The following is a 16,749-nucleotide window of genomic DNA, read 5'->3' on the forward strand; positions in this document are numbered from 1 at the left end:
AAGTGATCCATCCCCTGTCACCCATTCCCAGCTTCTGGCAAACAGAGGCACCCAAGGTTGCAGGGCAGGGGTGACACAGCTGCTCATTAGTCTGGATTGTACCCTGGTATGTCACAATATGCATTTACATTTAGCTGTAATAAAATGCACATTGGTTGCTTGCGCCCAGTTTACCAAGCAATCCAGATCACTCTGTACCAGAGACCTGTCCTCTTCATTATTTACCACTCTTCCAATTTTTGTGTCATCTGCCAACTTTAGCAGTGTTTTCTTCCAGGTCATTGATAAACATGTTACATAGCGTAGGGCCAAAAACTGATCCCTGTGGGACCCCACTAGAACCACACCCATTTGATGATGATTCCCTGTTTACAATCACATTTTGAGAGGGTGCCCCTCCTGTACCATCTGTTATTTTCTCTGCCTACAGTGCTTGAGTTACCCCTGCAATGTGAGAAGGTATGTATAGTTGTAAATTGCTGGCTCGAGGCCATGGCTGGGCAGTGATCCCTGGGAGACTCCTTGTGACCTGCCCTGACCCAGCCTGCTACACTGGGTACCAGTGGATTGATCTCCTCTTTTGAGCCTGCCACTCCCATTCTGCAAATTCCCTGCTGCTGCTGTTCTCTTTGCCCCATCCCATTATTTCCACTATAATTCCCTGGACAGGAATCGCTTTAGCGTTCAGTCAGCAGCTGAGTCACCTCCTCACAAGCTTCCTGCTTCAATCACAGCAGGGCCTGAACCTGCCAGGAAAAGCCTCTTGCTCAACAGTGGCAGCGGGACCTCCCCTCTATTTGCTGCTCCCCACACCCTGGGTGCTGATGCTCCTTCTCCCCCATCTGACTCTTATGGAAAGAGACCCTTAGGCCCCCACCTCACTCCGTGCCGTACGCCCAGACCCCAGCAGCAGCCCTCTCTGGATTCACCCACCCCAACTCCTTCCCAAAATGGTTCCCACAGCTCTGCTAGCCCTCTCCATGGCCTGGACCCCCTCCTGGAGTGGGTGGCAGAGAAGCAGCACCCTGAGGTGCTCCCTTATGGGGGGCAGTGTGACTGTGAACAGGGCGCAGCGTGAAGCAGGAGCAGGGAAACCCAAATATAACATTTTGAACTACTGATGTAAGACATATTTAAAAGGCTAGATGCTAATGTACCTTGCCTGAGACCGCGTGGCTAAGGGCTCTGCACTGGTCTCTTACCATGGCTGTGTCCCCAGAGCTCCGCAGTCGGCCCAGTAGTGCAGACGGGGTCTGTCAGCGCCCGGGCTTCCTTCAGAGTGTGCTTGATCTCCATCACCTGCTTCCCAGTTACCAAGGGGTCCCGGCCAATATCTGGGGGAGAAAGAGCTGCCTGAGGAATGGTTCAAAGGGAAAAGGCACAAAAGGTGCTGAGGCAACCAACTCCCACTGAGAGTCAGTGGGGTTTGGGAGCCCACTTCCTTTTCATGCCTTTGAATCTTCCCCCTAAATGGGAGGCCTGGCTCACACCATGCCTGCAACCATTCCGGTCTCTCCACATACACAGTTCCTGCTGCGCCCCATCACTCTCCTGGCCCAACTCAGAACCCCACACTGTATAGTCTATGAGCTACTGAGCAGTACTGCACCCGTGAGCCAAGCGAAGGGTGGAATATTAGGGTGTTGGAATATTCACCATCCCATTCCTTACACATCCTAGCATCTTGTTTGGTTTCTGAACCGCACCTGCACACTGAGCAGAGGTTTCATGTAGCTGCCTGCGGCAACCCCCAGGTCCCTGTCCCGAGTGAGTTCAGTCCATTGAGAACCCAGCAATGTGAATGAAGAGTTCAGATCACTCCTCACCTCACATTTGTCGCACTGGATTTCAACTGCCACTGAGTCATCGGCAAACGTTGCCACCTCACTTCTCCAGATTATTCACAAATATGTCAAACAGCACCAGACTTAGTATGGGGACCCCACTGCTACCCCTGTGCCTTGAGGAACACTGACCATTCCTTTCTATGCTTTGCTTCTGTCTCTGCCCATTTCTGACTTGTCACATCTACACCCAATTAATTAATTTCCTTAATAGCCTCTTGCGAGGGGTTTTGCCATGGGTTTTTGAAGGACTGGGTAAATGCTATCAGCTGGTTCTCCTTTCGTCCCTGCTTTGGTGTTGCCATGATTAGAGAACTGTAGTAGACTGCAAAGGCAGGATTTTCATTTGCAGAGGCTGTGCTGGTTTATACCCAGCATGCCAGTTTCACCCAGGTGGTTTGTTGTTCTAATGAAACCAGTGTACTTTGTTCTGATGTGAGGCTTCCTGGCCTCTAATGCCCAGGATCCCCTCTAGAGCCTTTTGTAAAGAAAGAGACATTGGCCACCCCCCTGCATTCTCACTGACTTTAACAAGAGATGGATTTTGTTAGTAGCTTGGCCCCTTCACTCTGATGCTCTTGGACACACTGTCTGGGCCTGGAGACTCACTGGCCTTTCATTTGTCTGTTTGTTCCATCTCCTCTTCCTTAGAATCCTTGATCAATGACTGTACCTCACCTTTACTACCTGGAACAAGTAGCTTCCAGCTTTAACTAAACAGCTTCCGGTGCAATATTTACCTTCCAACACATCCTCTAGCACGTGGGTCACTTTCTTTTCCTGCAGAATGTGCTTTTTCAGATACTTCACGAAGATCCCGGAGCTGAACTCCCCATCCTGCACTTCATAGGCTTCGGCATCTTCACTCCTTCGAAGGCAAGCACACGACCCTCAGCTGCTTGCCACACTGACATGGCGCAGGAGCACCCAGAAACCCCACAGACTCACTTTGATTCAGGATTCCCTTTCTATTGGCCGAGTTATTGCTTTGGCCATATTAAGAAGGATCCCGGAAAGTCAATTGCCAATTCTGGGGGAACAATACAGAATCCTTGCAAACTCAAGGGGCTGAAAAATTGGAGTAAATATGCTGCTCATTTGGATGAAGGAACATGAGCACCTGTATTTGCTTCAGAGTATTGGTCCTCTAATTATAAGGTTGCATCGAACTGATGGCTTTTCTGTAGTTTCTGTTGTTGGTTGCATTGTGAGCCACTGGGCGTATCTGCAGCATTTTAGTGTAATACAGAGACTTGTTTTAATGAAAATGAAACTGCATTGTATTGTTTCAGGGGCAGAGTTAGGACAGCTCAGCACTTCTGAAAATCTCCCCCCACAATGATCTCCTGGCCTTGGAAAAAGTTCAGTGACTCATGGGGTGCCCTGTGCACTGCTCCACGGTGTGGCAATTGAATTATCCAATTGTAGCCCTGTTGGAGGAGCTGCCATCCAGAACAGCCAGCTCTGTGTCTAACTTTAGGATCCTGCGGCTCAGGCTGGATGTGTCCTGGGTTGTGGGGAGAGACTCCATTACAAATACTCACTGATTTTAGGCAACAAAAGAGTGTTACAATCTTAACTACAAAAACAACAAGGAGTCCGGAGGCACCTTATAGACTAACAGATTTACTTGAGCATAAGCTTTCGTAGGTAAAAAACCCACTTCTTCAGATGCATGGAGTGAAAATTACAGATGCAGGCATTATATACTGACACACGAAGAGAAGGGAGTTACCTCACAAGTGGAGAACCAGAGTTGATCCATTGTCTACAGCCAAGCCCTAAGATACAACTGAATTTGCTCTAATCCCTCAGACAGAGACAAACACCTACAAGATCTTTATCAAGCATTCCTAAAACTAAAATACCCACCTGGGGAAGTGAGGAAACAGATTGACAGAGAGAGACGGGTACCCAGAAGTCACCTACTACACGACAGGCCCAACAAGGAAAATAACAGAACACCACTGGCCATCACGTACAGCCCCCAGCTAAAACCTCTCCAGCGCATCATCAACGATCTACAACCTATCCTGGAAAATGATCCCTCACTCTCACAGACCTTGGGAGACAGGCCAGTCCTCGCTTACAGACAGCCCCCCAACCTGAAGCAAATACTCACCAGCAACTACACACCATACCACAGAAACACTAACCCAGGAACCAATCCCTGTAACAAACCTCATTGCCTACTCTGTCCCTCATATTTACATCAGAGGACCCAACCACATCAGCCACACCATCACCTGCACATCTACTAATGTGATATATGCCATCATGTGCCAGCAATGCCCCTCTGCCATGTACTTTGGCCAAACCGGACAGTCTCTAGGTAAAAGAATAAATGGACACAAATTGGACATCAGAAATAGTAACATACAAAAGCCAGTAGGAGAACACTTCAATCTCCCTGGACATTCTATAACAGATTTAAAAGTAGCCATACTTGAACAAAAAAACTTCAGAAACGGACTTCAAAGAGAAACTGCAGAATTAAAGTTCATTTGCAAATTTAACACCATTAATTTGGGCTTGAACAGGTACTGGGAGTGTCTGGCTCACTACAAAAGCAGCTTTGCCTCTCCTGGAATTGACACCTCCTCATCAATTACTGGGAGTGGACTACATCCGCCCTGATCAAATTGGCCCTGTCAACACTGGTTCTCCACTTGTGAGGTACCTCCCTTCTCTTCGTGTGTCTGTATATAATGCCTGCATCTGTAATTTTCACTCCATGCATCTGAAGAAGTGGTTTTTTTACCCACGAAAGCTTATGCCCAAATAAATCTGTTAGTCTTTAAGGTGTCACCGGACTCCTTGTTGTTTTTGTGGATACAGACTAACACGGCTACCCCCTGATACTTGACAACCTTAACTGTGGATCAGCCACAGCTGCTGCCAGCACAGGGCTGTAGGGAGAGATGAGGGTACAGATCAGGAAAGCCAGAGAGAAAGTGTGAGAACCAGAGATCAGAGACAGGCCCTGTCTGCACTAGGGATGTCCAGCGGCAGCAGTACTAGCTGGCAAATGGAGACAGGGCCGTTGCAGCTTCTGGCATTCTCAGCACCTCCCCCTGTCAATGACACTTGATCTGATGGCCAGAGTTCCAGCCCCGCAGAAGCAAGAGCCTCAAGCCACAGCGTTGGGAAGTGCCAAAGGTCTCCAGCCATAAGCAATCAGCAGATACTTACGTGGCATAGCCATAAACCGTATTCCCCCAGGGCTCCAGCGGCTGCACCTGCGACAGCGCACACTGCGGGTTGTACCTAGACATGAAAGGATGTAACAGTGTGAACTGGGTGAAGGGGGATTCGCTTTCATACACCTACAGGATGGCCCCGTCCCTGGACACAAACAGAACCCATACGTTCAACGCAATGGCGTCTGCTGAGTGACAGCAATGCACTTGACAATTACATCAGACCCAATTTCCAAACACTTACCTGCAAGGAAAGCCATGGAGGATGGTGTAGCAATGGCCATGGGGTCTTTTCAACAGCTGAGAGCTCCCCCAGCCCAGCCAGACCCTGGGCTCTTTGTGCTGCCGGGGCTGAGCAAAGGGGAAAATGTCTGGCTGAAATCTGTAGGACTGATTCCTGGGTGGAGCTGAGGGTGCAGCTGGAAAGCAGCCAATTGGGGCTCTGATCCTGGGGCTGGTTTTCCACCAGCATAGTGTAGAGCTGCATCAGGACTCATAACAGCTCATATACTGGTTCATACTGGCCCCCCGGGACTACTACACTGGCGAGGATTGCTGGAACCCACACCTCTTCTCTTCCCCAGGGAGCTGGCTAGGCCAGCCAGCCGTCCGCAATGCAGAGGAATTCCCCACTGTCCTATTAGGGCAGCTTCAGGGCTGCTTTGCTGCCACTGCAGTGCAGAGTGGCCTTGCTGTGGCCAAGGAGCTGGCCCATAATTTCCAAGATCAGGTAAAGGGTGTCAGGGCTGATTTGGTGTGAAAGGCCTGACTTCCACCACAAAGTGCCTAAGAGATCCTTTGTGCATGGTGTTAGTCACGGGGTCTGCACAGGAGGTTGCTATCTGCAGCCTAGTGGGGAAGAATTAGCTTTATGCAATATCTCTGGGCACTGAAGATACCTGTGCATAGGGAGGGCCTGGGTGTCTCTCATTTACACCAGGTTTACATCAGTGCAGCAGAGTCACTCCCAGTTTGCACGTGTGGAATGGAGATCAGAGCCAGGCCCAGAGTACTGTCCGCAGCAGTGTTATCTGCTCCGTTGTGATGTGGCCTGCTGAGGAGGAGGTACAGATGTCCCTGTTTCATGGAGGCAGCAGCAGATAGCAGGCTGTTTGTTTATAACTTGTTACCAGGAACGAGGGGGCCACTGGATGGCAATGTTTGTCTGGCTTGCACCTACCTTTCAAACACACCCAGAAGTGACAATGACAGGCATGAGGTACATTTCTAAATAAAATCAATGAATGGATAGATTTATCTGCCCTCAGCTGCTCCAGACAAACACATGAGTGGCTAGAGGATTCCAGACATGAGGAACAACAAGACGTCATATCCCAGAATTGGCTAGAGCCCTCACCGGCCCCACACAGCGTGCAGTGTGTGTCTAATCCATGGGCTATGCTCAGCTGCTCTGGTGCAAAGCAGCTTGCAGATGGCAACAGAGACACACACACACAGCTACAGAACAGCCAGCCTAGTAATGGGAATGGAAAAATCAATTCTGGTTTGTTTGCCCTGACTGAGGACAAGGCTCAGCTGGAACATGTTTCCAGAGCATGACGGAACAGAGACATCCTTGGCAATGGAGATGATGGGCAGGGTTAGCGCCCAGACACTGGGCCTGATTCTCATCTCATTTACATCACTGTAGCTCACTGGCTTCAATTATTTACATGCCATGTAGGTGGGAGGAGATTTATGTCCATTTGTCTTAGGCAACATACCCTAGAAATGCCAAGACAATAATTGTGTTCTCACGTGAGGGTAAACCAGGAGCAATTCCACTGAATTCAATGGTGCGATATCTGTGTAAAGCAGGTACAAGTACAACTGGAATCTGGCACAAGGTAGCCCAATAGTGACAGCCCACTTTGTCCTGATCTCCATAGTCCCAAGATCCCAAAGTGCTCAGATATCTCAGTGATGCGTACAGGCTAAAACCCAAATGGGAACTGCATCTACCAAATGGTTCATTTTAATGTACTATTTATGGCACTGCTACACATAGGGCTTCAGCTTCAGAAATGTTGCAGAAATCCAATGTGTGAGCAGGTAAGGGAGGCGGGGTGGGGACCCACTCCTTAGTATCTGTCCTGGGCCCCAGCGAGTCTAACACTGGCCCTGCTAGGGAGCATGCTCAGTGCAGATGGAATGATCACAGATTTAAGCAACAAGCCTTTAACAAGCTCTACTTCAAATGTGCAAGTGGTGATTTTCTGTGGCTTACAATTTGGCCAAATCTGGATGGATTTCCATGGAGACAACAAAAGACTCTTCTCTAACCCCAGGACCACCCCCTTGCCAAATTTCATGTTTCTGCTCCAAAGCATGAAGGCACTAAAGCTCTTCAGAGGTAATCAAGGGCCCCTACAAGTAGGCATACCAATGGGACACTAATTTTTACATTTGCTGTATCAGGTCTCATGACTGGGGAAATTCACAGGTATTATCAGTAACCCTGTTTTACCCTGTTCTCTTTCCTATTTAATATAATTACTGTGTTGAAGTTATTGTGTGTGCTTGTGTTATTTCTTGGGAGTCTCCAACTATCTGGCAAGTTAAGTGGAGGTTACCCTGTGGTTACAATTTTCCTCCCAAGCTGCCCTGCTGACCCAGTCTGGAAGGAGCGAGGGGGGTGGAGGCACCACCAAATAATTGCATATGGGAAGAAAATAAAGAAGTTACACCTTGCTGAGCTGGAGGTGGGATCCAGAAGAACCCAGGCCTGTCCAACAAAACCTGTTAGGAGACCGGTGCTAAAAGAGGTAATCCGGTGGAGAGGGGCACTACACACATCACTGCCTACAGCCAGCCAGGGGAGGGAAAAGGGCAGAAAACTCCTCAGCAATTTGCTGAGCAGCACAGAGATAGTATGGCAATGGGAGCTAGAGGAAACCTTACAATCGAAAGATATTAATGCAGCTACATAGTGACGGCCTCAGGCCTAAGCCAGGTCCAAGCACATAGTAAACAAAGGACCTATTTGATGACACCTCTGACACATTACATGGGTTTGATTACCCATCAATGGCAAAATAAACCCACAGCCTTTTGCTGTTTGCTGGAGGCTGCTGCTGGTTGTTTCTGAGGAGCAGCTCCCATATCACCACAGGAATCTGAGTGCGTGAAGCGTGAGGCTGCGCTACTCTGGGGTGCGCTGCAAAGCAGCCAGAGGAACTGGCCATCTGCCATGGTGGGAAAAGGTATGGGGGGAAACAAACAACCTAATGTGTGTTTAAAGCGCCATTTAATCTAATCTGGGACATAAATCCTAAAATGCATCAATCTGAAAGGCATGGTTATTGGTGTTAGGGAAAGACCCAGCCTCCCGGATCTGGGCAGCCTCCTGGGAGGCTGAAGGGAAAATCAGTGCTTGCCTTAATGGTCCCTCTTTTTTACTATGTGTCACAGTCCTGGGGAGGATGGTAGGGCTTGTGGCACCCATGGGAGGGCTACAGCTCCCGCCCAGCACCTGCTCTCACAAAATGCTCGGGCAAGGGGTCTGCTCGGACAAGGTACTGTCCAGCTTACTCTCCTGCTGAGGAGCGTTCACGCCAGAGGCGTCTGTGGGCTCCAATGGGCCTGGAGTTAAGCTCACTGTCATTATCTCTTAATTAAGGCCTTGATTCAGCACAGTAGTTGAGTGTGTGTAGCTTTAATCATGTGAGCAGTGCCTTAGAAGCCAATGGCCACCTCTCACACAATGAACTTTAGGCCCGTGCCAAAGGAGCCAGCTGAACTGGGCCAAAGTCATGGGTTCTTTCCCTGTCTCCCCTCTGGTCGTGAACGCAATTACTGCTAACCCCACTGTCCCTGGGAGGTGGGGGAAAGGAACAGAGCCTACCATTTCCTGCAGGTGTCCAGTAGGATGAGGTTGAGGGCCGTCCGCCTCTGCTGCATCTTCTGGAGGATCCTCTGCACGCTGATGCAGTTCTCAGGGGCGTAGGGCTGTGGGGCGTCAATGGGGACCATGTAGTTTCTCCCAGAATGTTCGTATCCGTGCCCAGCATAGTAGAATACAGCTGCAAACCATGGACAAGAGAGGGAGAGTTATGGGAAGAGGCCAGGCTTTGCGCCAAGAGGCATGGAAAACGCAGAGTGTTGTTCGTTACCAGGGCAACCCGCTCCCCTCCTCTTGGGGTCCTATGTCATCTCAGAGCAGGTGTGTTACATCACAGACCACCCTGTGCTCCTGGGTGCTACAACACCTCAGAGCAGGTGTGTTACACCAGAGCCCACCTCCTTCTCCCGGGCGCTGCAACACCTCAGAACGGGTATGTGACAACACAACTCGCCCCCCTCCTCAGAGGTTCTGTGAGGCCTCAAATCAGGTGTGTTGTTCCCCCATTAATGGTGGGGACACTTCACCCCACCATTAATGGGGTGAAGTGTCGATAACCCGGCTTTCGTTTGATTGTCGGTCTAACCTACCTTGCTCCCCCACCATCTTGTGGCCAATTGTCCTAAGTCCTACAACTCTGAGAGAAGCCCTTTCTAGTATCAGCCTAAACCTGTCCTCACCACAGTCTCTGCTGACACCCTTCATCATGGCTCCTCCTGACTGGACAAATCCATCCATGGATTGCAGCTCCCTTCTGGGGACCTGAGCATCTGAAAGCAGTCACCTCTCGTCACTTCATTCCTCAGTTCAGTAGAACTTCTGGAGCTGCAGGGGTGGGGCAGGAGTAGCTGCACCTGGGAATCAGGGAACTGTAACCAGTTCATGCATGGCGCCCCCCCACCTCTTGTGCTGAGTGGATCTTGGTGGAGGAGAGAAACTAGCACATCAGCTCTTCTAACCTTTGCCTTTAAGTGAGGGCCACTGTATTAGGCAGCAAATTGGAACTAAATTAATTTTGCATCCTTAATGTTTCTTTATTACAGCTCTGTGTATCGAATAATAGGCAGCGCTGCCTATAGTTAAGGTTGCCCAACAGTTCCCATTATAAGAACCTGTATTCAGATGCTTATAACTTTGCCAATAACTGGGCTAAAATATTCCATGCCAAGTGTTTGCCTCAAGCTGAATATTTCTGGGACGATTCAGCTAAAATGGTTCAGCTGTTTCTGAGAATGAGGCTGCGGAAAAATACATTGTTTTTCCCATGTTAAAAAAAATGATTACAACCATTTCATTGAGGAGTTCTAGCACCTCCATGCTTTGGAGCAGGGACTTGACATTTGGCACATGGTCACCTTGGTGTTAGGGAGGTGCCTTCTGCTGCCCTCATGAGACTCTACCCACATTTGTTCAGTTTCAGTGTATGAAAAATCAGTTTGCACATACCAAAGATTCTGTCCGCCTGGAGGATAGATTTGCAGATTCCAAGGCCAGAAGGAACCGTTGTGATCACCTAGTCTGCTCTCCTGCATCGCACTGGCCAGAGAACTTCCCCAAAGTAATCCTAGTGCATACTCCAGCCCGTCACAGCATCTATGTGCCAACCAGATGGCAAATGCCCCATCCTCACAGAACGACTGAGATGATGCCATGCTGGGGCTGAGCTGGACTTTCCCTACAATTGCTCCTCCCAGCTTGGGGGGGCGGGGGAGGGGGCTGCTATGACAGAAGGCACTACAACTGAGAGCAGAGAGACCACTTTCCTATCCTCTCAATGCTCTGCCTGCTGGCCCCCAGACAGCAGGGAGGAGAAGGAGGAAGCCCCCTGACTTAAACACAAGAGGAGTGAGGTCAGGGGGAGGCAAGGAGGGAGAACAGTTGCAGCGTTGGGGGGTGGGCAGAAACAAGCTGGGGAAAGAGGAGGGTTAGAAGCAGGAGCTGGAGGGTGGGGAGAGAGCAGTGGGGATGATGGAATAGGGCCAGAAAGGGACAGGAAGAGGCTGGAGATGCAGGGGCAGAAGGGTCTGTAACCACGCAGGGTTGCCAACAATCTCGCATTACACCTCTACCCCGATATAACGCTGTCCTCGGGAGCCAAAAAATCTTACCGCGTTATAGGGGAAACCACGTTATATCGAACTTGCTTTGATCCGCCGGAGCACACAGCCCTGCCCCCCCAGAGCGCTGCTTTACCACGTTATATCTGAATTCGTGCTATATCGGGTCACGTTATATCGGGGTAGTGATGTATAAGGGTCAGCCCTTATTTAAATAAAAAAATTGCCCGGCCTGTACTATATCAGTTTGGGATGCCTTTTATCCAACGTTTCCACCAGGGGTGTAGTGCTGCCGGAGTGGTCTGAAGCATTGTTCTGGCACCTGAATCCCTGACGGAGTAGGGCTTGAGCACTTCTCTTTGCAAAGTGCTGCCAGTTGGCACATGGGATTGCAATGCCACTCAGATTTGGCCCAGCTCCCCCTCCATCTCTAGGCCCTGCTGAAAGTTGCACACACACACACACACACACAGCAAAGCCTCCTCTAGGTGTACCTTCCGAGTCCAGACGCTTTCTTGCAGCCCCTACCCCGGCAGTGCACAGCACTGCAGCAGGTGGAAACCAGCAACTGCAGCTGCTGACTCAGCTTGCGCCCCGTACAGAATGTGGACAGAAGCCACAATGGCTGCCCAGCCCAGTACCTGAGGCCCTGAGGTCTCTGCAGCACCAGAGCTGGAGAGAGAGATTCCCTAGGAAGGACAAGGGAGGAGAAGAACTCACCCTGAGGTTCAAGTTAAGACTGGGGACATCTGAGGTCTGTCCTATATTTTTGAAATACAATGTTGTCAACCCTGATAACCACTAGAGAACACTACCCTAACTGGAACTGAACCCATTAGTCCTGAGTCTCAACATATAGCTGTGAAGCCCACCAGCAAAACGTATCTCCACCCCTCTCTAGTGGCTGCTCCACAGAGAAGATAAAAGCCTTCTACTGCTCCCAGTTACTCCATTAGCTCTAGTGAAGGAGAACTGTGCTTTGGTTCTCAAGATCCTAACGCTGCTGATGACCTGTGAGGGGGTCAGCATCATTCCACGGGATGGAATTTTTGTTTTCAATTTTTATGTTTTTAAAAAACCTAGGAAATTATATAAAAAACTGTGTTAAAAGAACATTATTAAAGTTTGGCAAGTCAAACACTCAAAAGCTAGGAAATGCCAGAATTAAGCTTGCCTGTGTAACTTTAATTCACCTCCCCTGTGCATATGCATGATGGTACAGTCTATAATTACACACACACACACACAATTTTTTCCATAGGACCCCTGCACCATTTTTCCTCATTCCCACTGCCACTGTTGTCTATAGGACCCTACCTCAGTTGTTGCTGAAGTTGAAAGGTGTGTAGTGCATGAGGCAGGGGACTGCAGAAAGGATGAGCTCATAGTTAGGAGAGTTGAATGCTGCCCTAGAGAATTGGATTCTATTGCCTCCTGTCCCCACAGAATTCCTACATGGTGCCAGGCAAGTCACTTAAGCCACAATTTTCACAGGTGGCCTCTGTGTGTTTCTCATTTTCTGGGTACCCAACTTGAGACACCGATGGTTTGACTTGCAGAGGTATCGAACACTAACAACTGTAACTGAAGTCAATGGGAGTTGTGCTCTGATTATGTAAAGTGATATAAAATGCTACATAAGGCTGTAGGCTTCTCAAATTCATCACCTGTGCTTCAGTTCCTCATGTATAAAATGGGGATAATACCAGTCCCTCACTTCACAGAGGTGTCATGAAGATAAATACATTAATGTTTGTAAAGAATTCAGAGGCCATGAGAGAACCACAGGATAGCCCATGAGGAAATGAAGAATTCTGTATGCAGTGAAAGCTTTGGATCAGGTGCAGTAAATAAGGAAGGGGCCCACAAACTGAATATGAGGTTAAACAGAGATATTGAATTACCCATTCAGTAAACACCGTCCATCCTGTGCACTGAATGAGGCAGGGGTGCTGTCGAAAACATAGTACAAGATCATGTAATTAAAGACTCTACCACCATGCATATGTACAAGGGGGTGAATTAAATTTGCACAGGCAACCTGGACTCTGGCATTTCCTAACTTCTGAGTGCTTCCTTTTGCAACCTTAACATTAATGTGTTTTAATATAATATATAAATATAAACTACATTAAAATAATGGTATTAAAGTTGCAAAATCAACCTTATGCCAGATTTATGTTGCCCATGCAACTGTAATTCATCCGCCTTGTGTGTATGCATTATGTGAGGCAGATATGCCTGCATATAAAAATTGAACCCCAAAATTGTGATTTTAGGAAGAAAATATCTTTTTACTCTACCCAAGTTAAAGTCTAACCTTTCTCCCAGATTTTGTGTGGCAAAAAATCCTGTTCAAAGATGAGCTGCTGAGTACCAAAATATAAAGGGGAAGCTACAAACATCTGTTTGTAAAACAGGAACTGCCCCTCTCTGGCCATGGCTGAGTATATGTATGCTTGGTGCATTCCTGTATTATCACTTACAACATTTTGCTATCTTTGTATTTCTGAGATTATCTTTGAGTTGGGACTTTTTTTAGGATGGCTGAGATAACGCCTGTGGACTGGCCAATGACCTCAAACATCTCAAAATACCTACACACCTGCAGATTGACTGACTGACGGTAGATTTTTGGTCTGTGGATTTTCCAAGCCCAGAGTTACTGGAATGGGGAGATTCCTCATTTGCAACAAGGGGACCTAATCAGACCCCACTGGGTGATACCAGTTACCACAGAAGAGGAGGCCCCATTCTGATTCTCCAAGAAGCTTCTGAGAAGAGTTTCAAGTGGGAGGAACCAGCCAGGCCACCATCTTCAAAAATTGAATGAAAGGAAGAAGCCCTGATGCTGCTGCTGGCTTGCTTCTGGCTTCTGTTGGATACTGGCCTCTGGCTATGCAATGGGACCACACTTGACAAAGAAACCTGTGCTTTCTTCACCCCTCCATGGATATGAGTCCAGCAACATGCAACAGCTAAGATTTGACAACTACAAGCAAATGACCTCTAACCAGCCAACAAGTCGGCTGACATTAAACACTGGAGCCAATAAGACCACTGGCTGATCTTTTCAACCACGTACCAGCTTCTTAAAGCTGATCGAAACCACAAGTCATAAAACTATCCTGCATAAGTATCAACCTTTTGTGTTTAGTTTTATTTCACATTGGCAGTAGCGGGATGCCTGTACCTCAGCATTCCACCACTTGATTTTAATCTCCAGCAGATGGTTAGTAGGGAGCAGTGTGTGTGTGTGGCTAGAACCCACAAAATCTATTTGAGAATGGAGCCTATAGAATAGTTCCTCAAATATCTACCAGCCCCAGGTTAAACAACCTTGCTGCCTAAAAGATCACACATCCATATATTTCAGGGGTAGGAGTTGTATGTTTAATCCTGAGAAACCATGTGATTTTCACCTAAATTCGTCATTTGAACATTATATGTAACAAGTTGAGTCATCTTGAATTGTATTAGAATATTTCATTGTAACCTTACGTTGTGTGTGGGGAGACTGGATAGCCAATAATTTGGGCAGGCAACCTTAATTGGCATCAGAATTGCAGTGATTTTACCCTCCTTGTATTAGCTATTCGGCTGGAACCTAAATATATTGATTGGCATTGAGACTGATAATGCCCTGTTACTTTGGAGCTGATAGTTAAATAAGTCTGTGGCCTTTCCAAATTATGACACAGAGTTTATAAGGAATTGTTTATTCACATGGGTTAATCAACCTGATAATTAGATTCATTCGATATGAATTAACTCACATTCTTGTAATTTGATTGGTTTATATGTATTTTATGCTATTGCTAAGTTATTTAGTTTAGTTAATAAAACACATAAAACTGGGACGTTTGGTTTGGATGTTTCCTTCTCAGAAATCAGGTTGTAAAGTAAAGGTAACTCTGTGACCTCCCTGGTGGTGGTGCATAGACCTGCTCCTACAGCCTGACCATAGCTGGTACCTGAACTGGAACACTGCTGTTTTTGGAGGGAAAGTTCATTTTTGTATTGATCATTTCTTTCGATCAGCACCATGGGTTCCAGAATCTTGGAGGGCAGTGGATGAGAGCCAGTCAACCTAAAGGTTGACCAGTTCCCCACAATAAGTCTATGCTCCTCTCAGTTATGATCCAATCTTTAATTACATGATCACAGTGATGGACTGGAGCTGTTCTGTAGTAACTGATGAATACTGTATGTTGACCTGGTTATTGGGATGTTACAATATGACTGTATTGGTACATTGGTTAGTGTTATGGGCTGTAAGGAAAAAACAAGCAGGCAGAGAAATGAGTAACTCAAGATAAGCCACCCCTCAGCAAACACTAGTAGATTTATCATGGACAAAGCCTGAACTATGAGCTTGAAGATTTTTCCTCTTCCCCAACCAACCTGCAAAACTAGTTTTGTCCAGAAAGGCCAAAGAAAGGGAAGGCAGAAAAATAATGGCACTCTGGCAGCTTAAAAAGGATCTCTGTCTCAAGAGAGGGGGGAAAACCAGACCGAGACACAGGGACCTAATGAGGATGGGAAGCCTCTAGGTAAGATAGATATGTGTAGATGGTTTGTTGTTTTATAATCCTTTTTCTCTAAATGCTTTGTTCATATTGTTAAAATAAACACCACTGTGGTGTAAGCAGATTGTCTGGTCACTGGTCACAGACTCCCAAAGGGAAGAACTGTAGGTGCCAAACCCAGTCCAACCTGCTGGGTAAGCACTGTGGAGTCACTGTTCTGTAGCCTGGGGCCCAGACAGCGTGGGAGAACTGCCCCAGAAGAGGTGCAGGCAGGAGGCCTGACACATGACGGGGTGCACTCAGGGAAAGCTGGCAGAGGACAGTGGCTCAGCTAGTCCTGTAACTATGGCAATCACATACTATCCATTTCACACAACTGCTGCCTCATTCAGTGCACAGGATGGACAGGGTTCAGGGAACGAGACAGCTGTTCGATATTTCTTTTATCCTCAACATTTAATATGTGGCCCCAGCTTTATTTGCTTCACACCCTGCAAACCCTGCACTGAATATGGAATGATAAGCTGCTTCACGGGCCTTTCTCTAGTGCTCATCACCATAGTGACAGCCTCACAAACACGAATAAATTTATCTTCACTGCCTTCACATGAGATAACAGAGCATGAGTTTACATATGCGGAACTGAGACATAGAGGGGTTAAAGCCAAAATTGTCCACTAATTTTGGGTTCCCAAACTGAGACACCAAAGGACTGCATTTCCCGGTCTGAGCATTTCTGTAGCACTTTACAGCTTTAAAGAGCAGCTCCAATTGACTTCAATTGCAGCACTTCTGCAAACCAAACACCAGGTGTCTCAAGATGGGCACCCGGAAAAGGAGGAACTGACAATTAGTGTCCAGCTGTGAAAACTGTGGTTTAAATGAGTTCCTAGCACCACACAGGAGCTCTGTGGCAAAGCTGGCAATAAATCCCAGTTCTTCTGGGTAGCAGTTACACCTTAGCTAAATTCACTACACACCTTTCAACTTCTCCAACCAATGAGGCAGAGATCCTACAGTCAACAGCCTCCTTCATTACACTGCCCTAATTCATCCCCAGAGCAGCTCCAGCCTGCTCTGAATGAGGCAGGGGGCCTGTTGAAAAAAATAGTCTGAGATCATATATTTAGAAACTGTATCATCATGCATGCACACAAGGGGGCTGGGTTCACAGATTCCAAGGCCAGAAGAGACCATTGTGATCATCTTGTCTGATCTCCTGTACAGCACAACCCCCGCCCCATTATAAGCAGCGTTTGCTCCCCCAACTTTCAACAT

At 47.7% G+C, this 16,749-nt stretch overlaps 1 protein-coding gene across 1 annotated transcript in view; it reads right to left on the bottom strand.

Moving 5' to 3' along the window:
• LOC112113969 (mucosa-associated lymphoid tissue lymphoma translocation protein 1-like) overlaps positions 1–16,749 on the bottom strand; it is a 59,938-nt gene that overhangs the window by 24,893 nt on the left and 18,296 nt on the right. Inside the window, exons 8-11 of the mRNA XM_024210456.1 lie at positions 8,889–9,066; positions 5,037–5,111; positions 2,585–2,712; positions 1,203–1,334 (exon numbers count right to left, since the gene is read on the bottom strand). Coding sequence (XP_024066224.1) covers positions 1,203–1,334; positions 2,585–2,712; positions 5,037–5,111; positions 8,889–9,066 — 513 coding nt within the window. The remainder of the gene's footprint in view (positions 1–1,202; positions 1,335–2,584; positions 2,713–5,036; positions 5,112–8,888; positions 9,067–16,749) is intronic.

Source organism: Terrapene carolina, unplaced genomic scaffold (assembly GCF_002925995.2).
Source record: "Terrapene carolina triunguis isolate 2854851 unplaced genomic scaffold, T_m_triunguis-2.0 Scaffold67, whole genome shotgun sequence".
NCBI classification, from domain to species: Eukaryota; Metazoa; Chordata; order Testudines; family Emydidae; genus Terrapene; species Terrapene triunguis.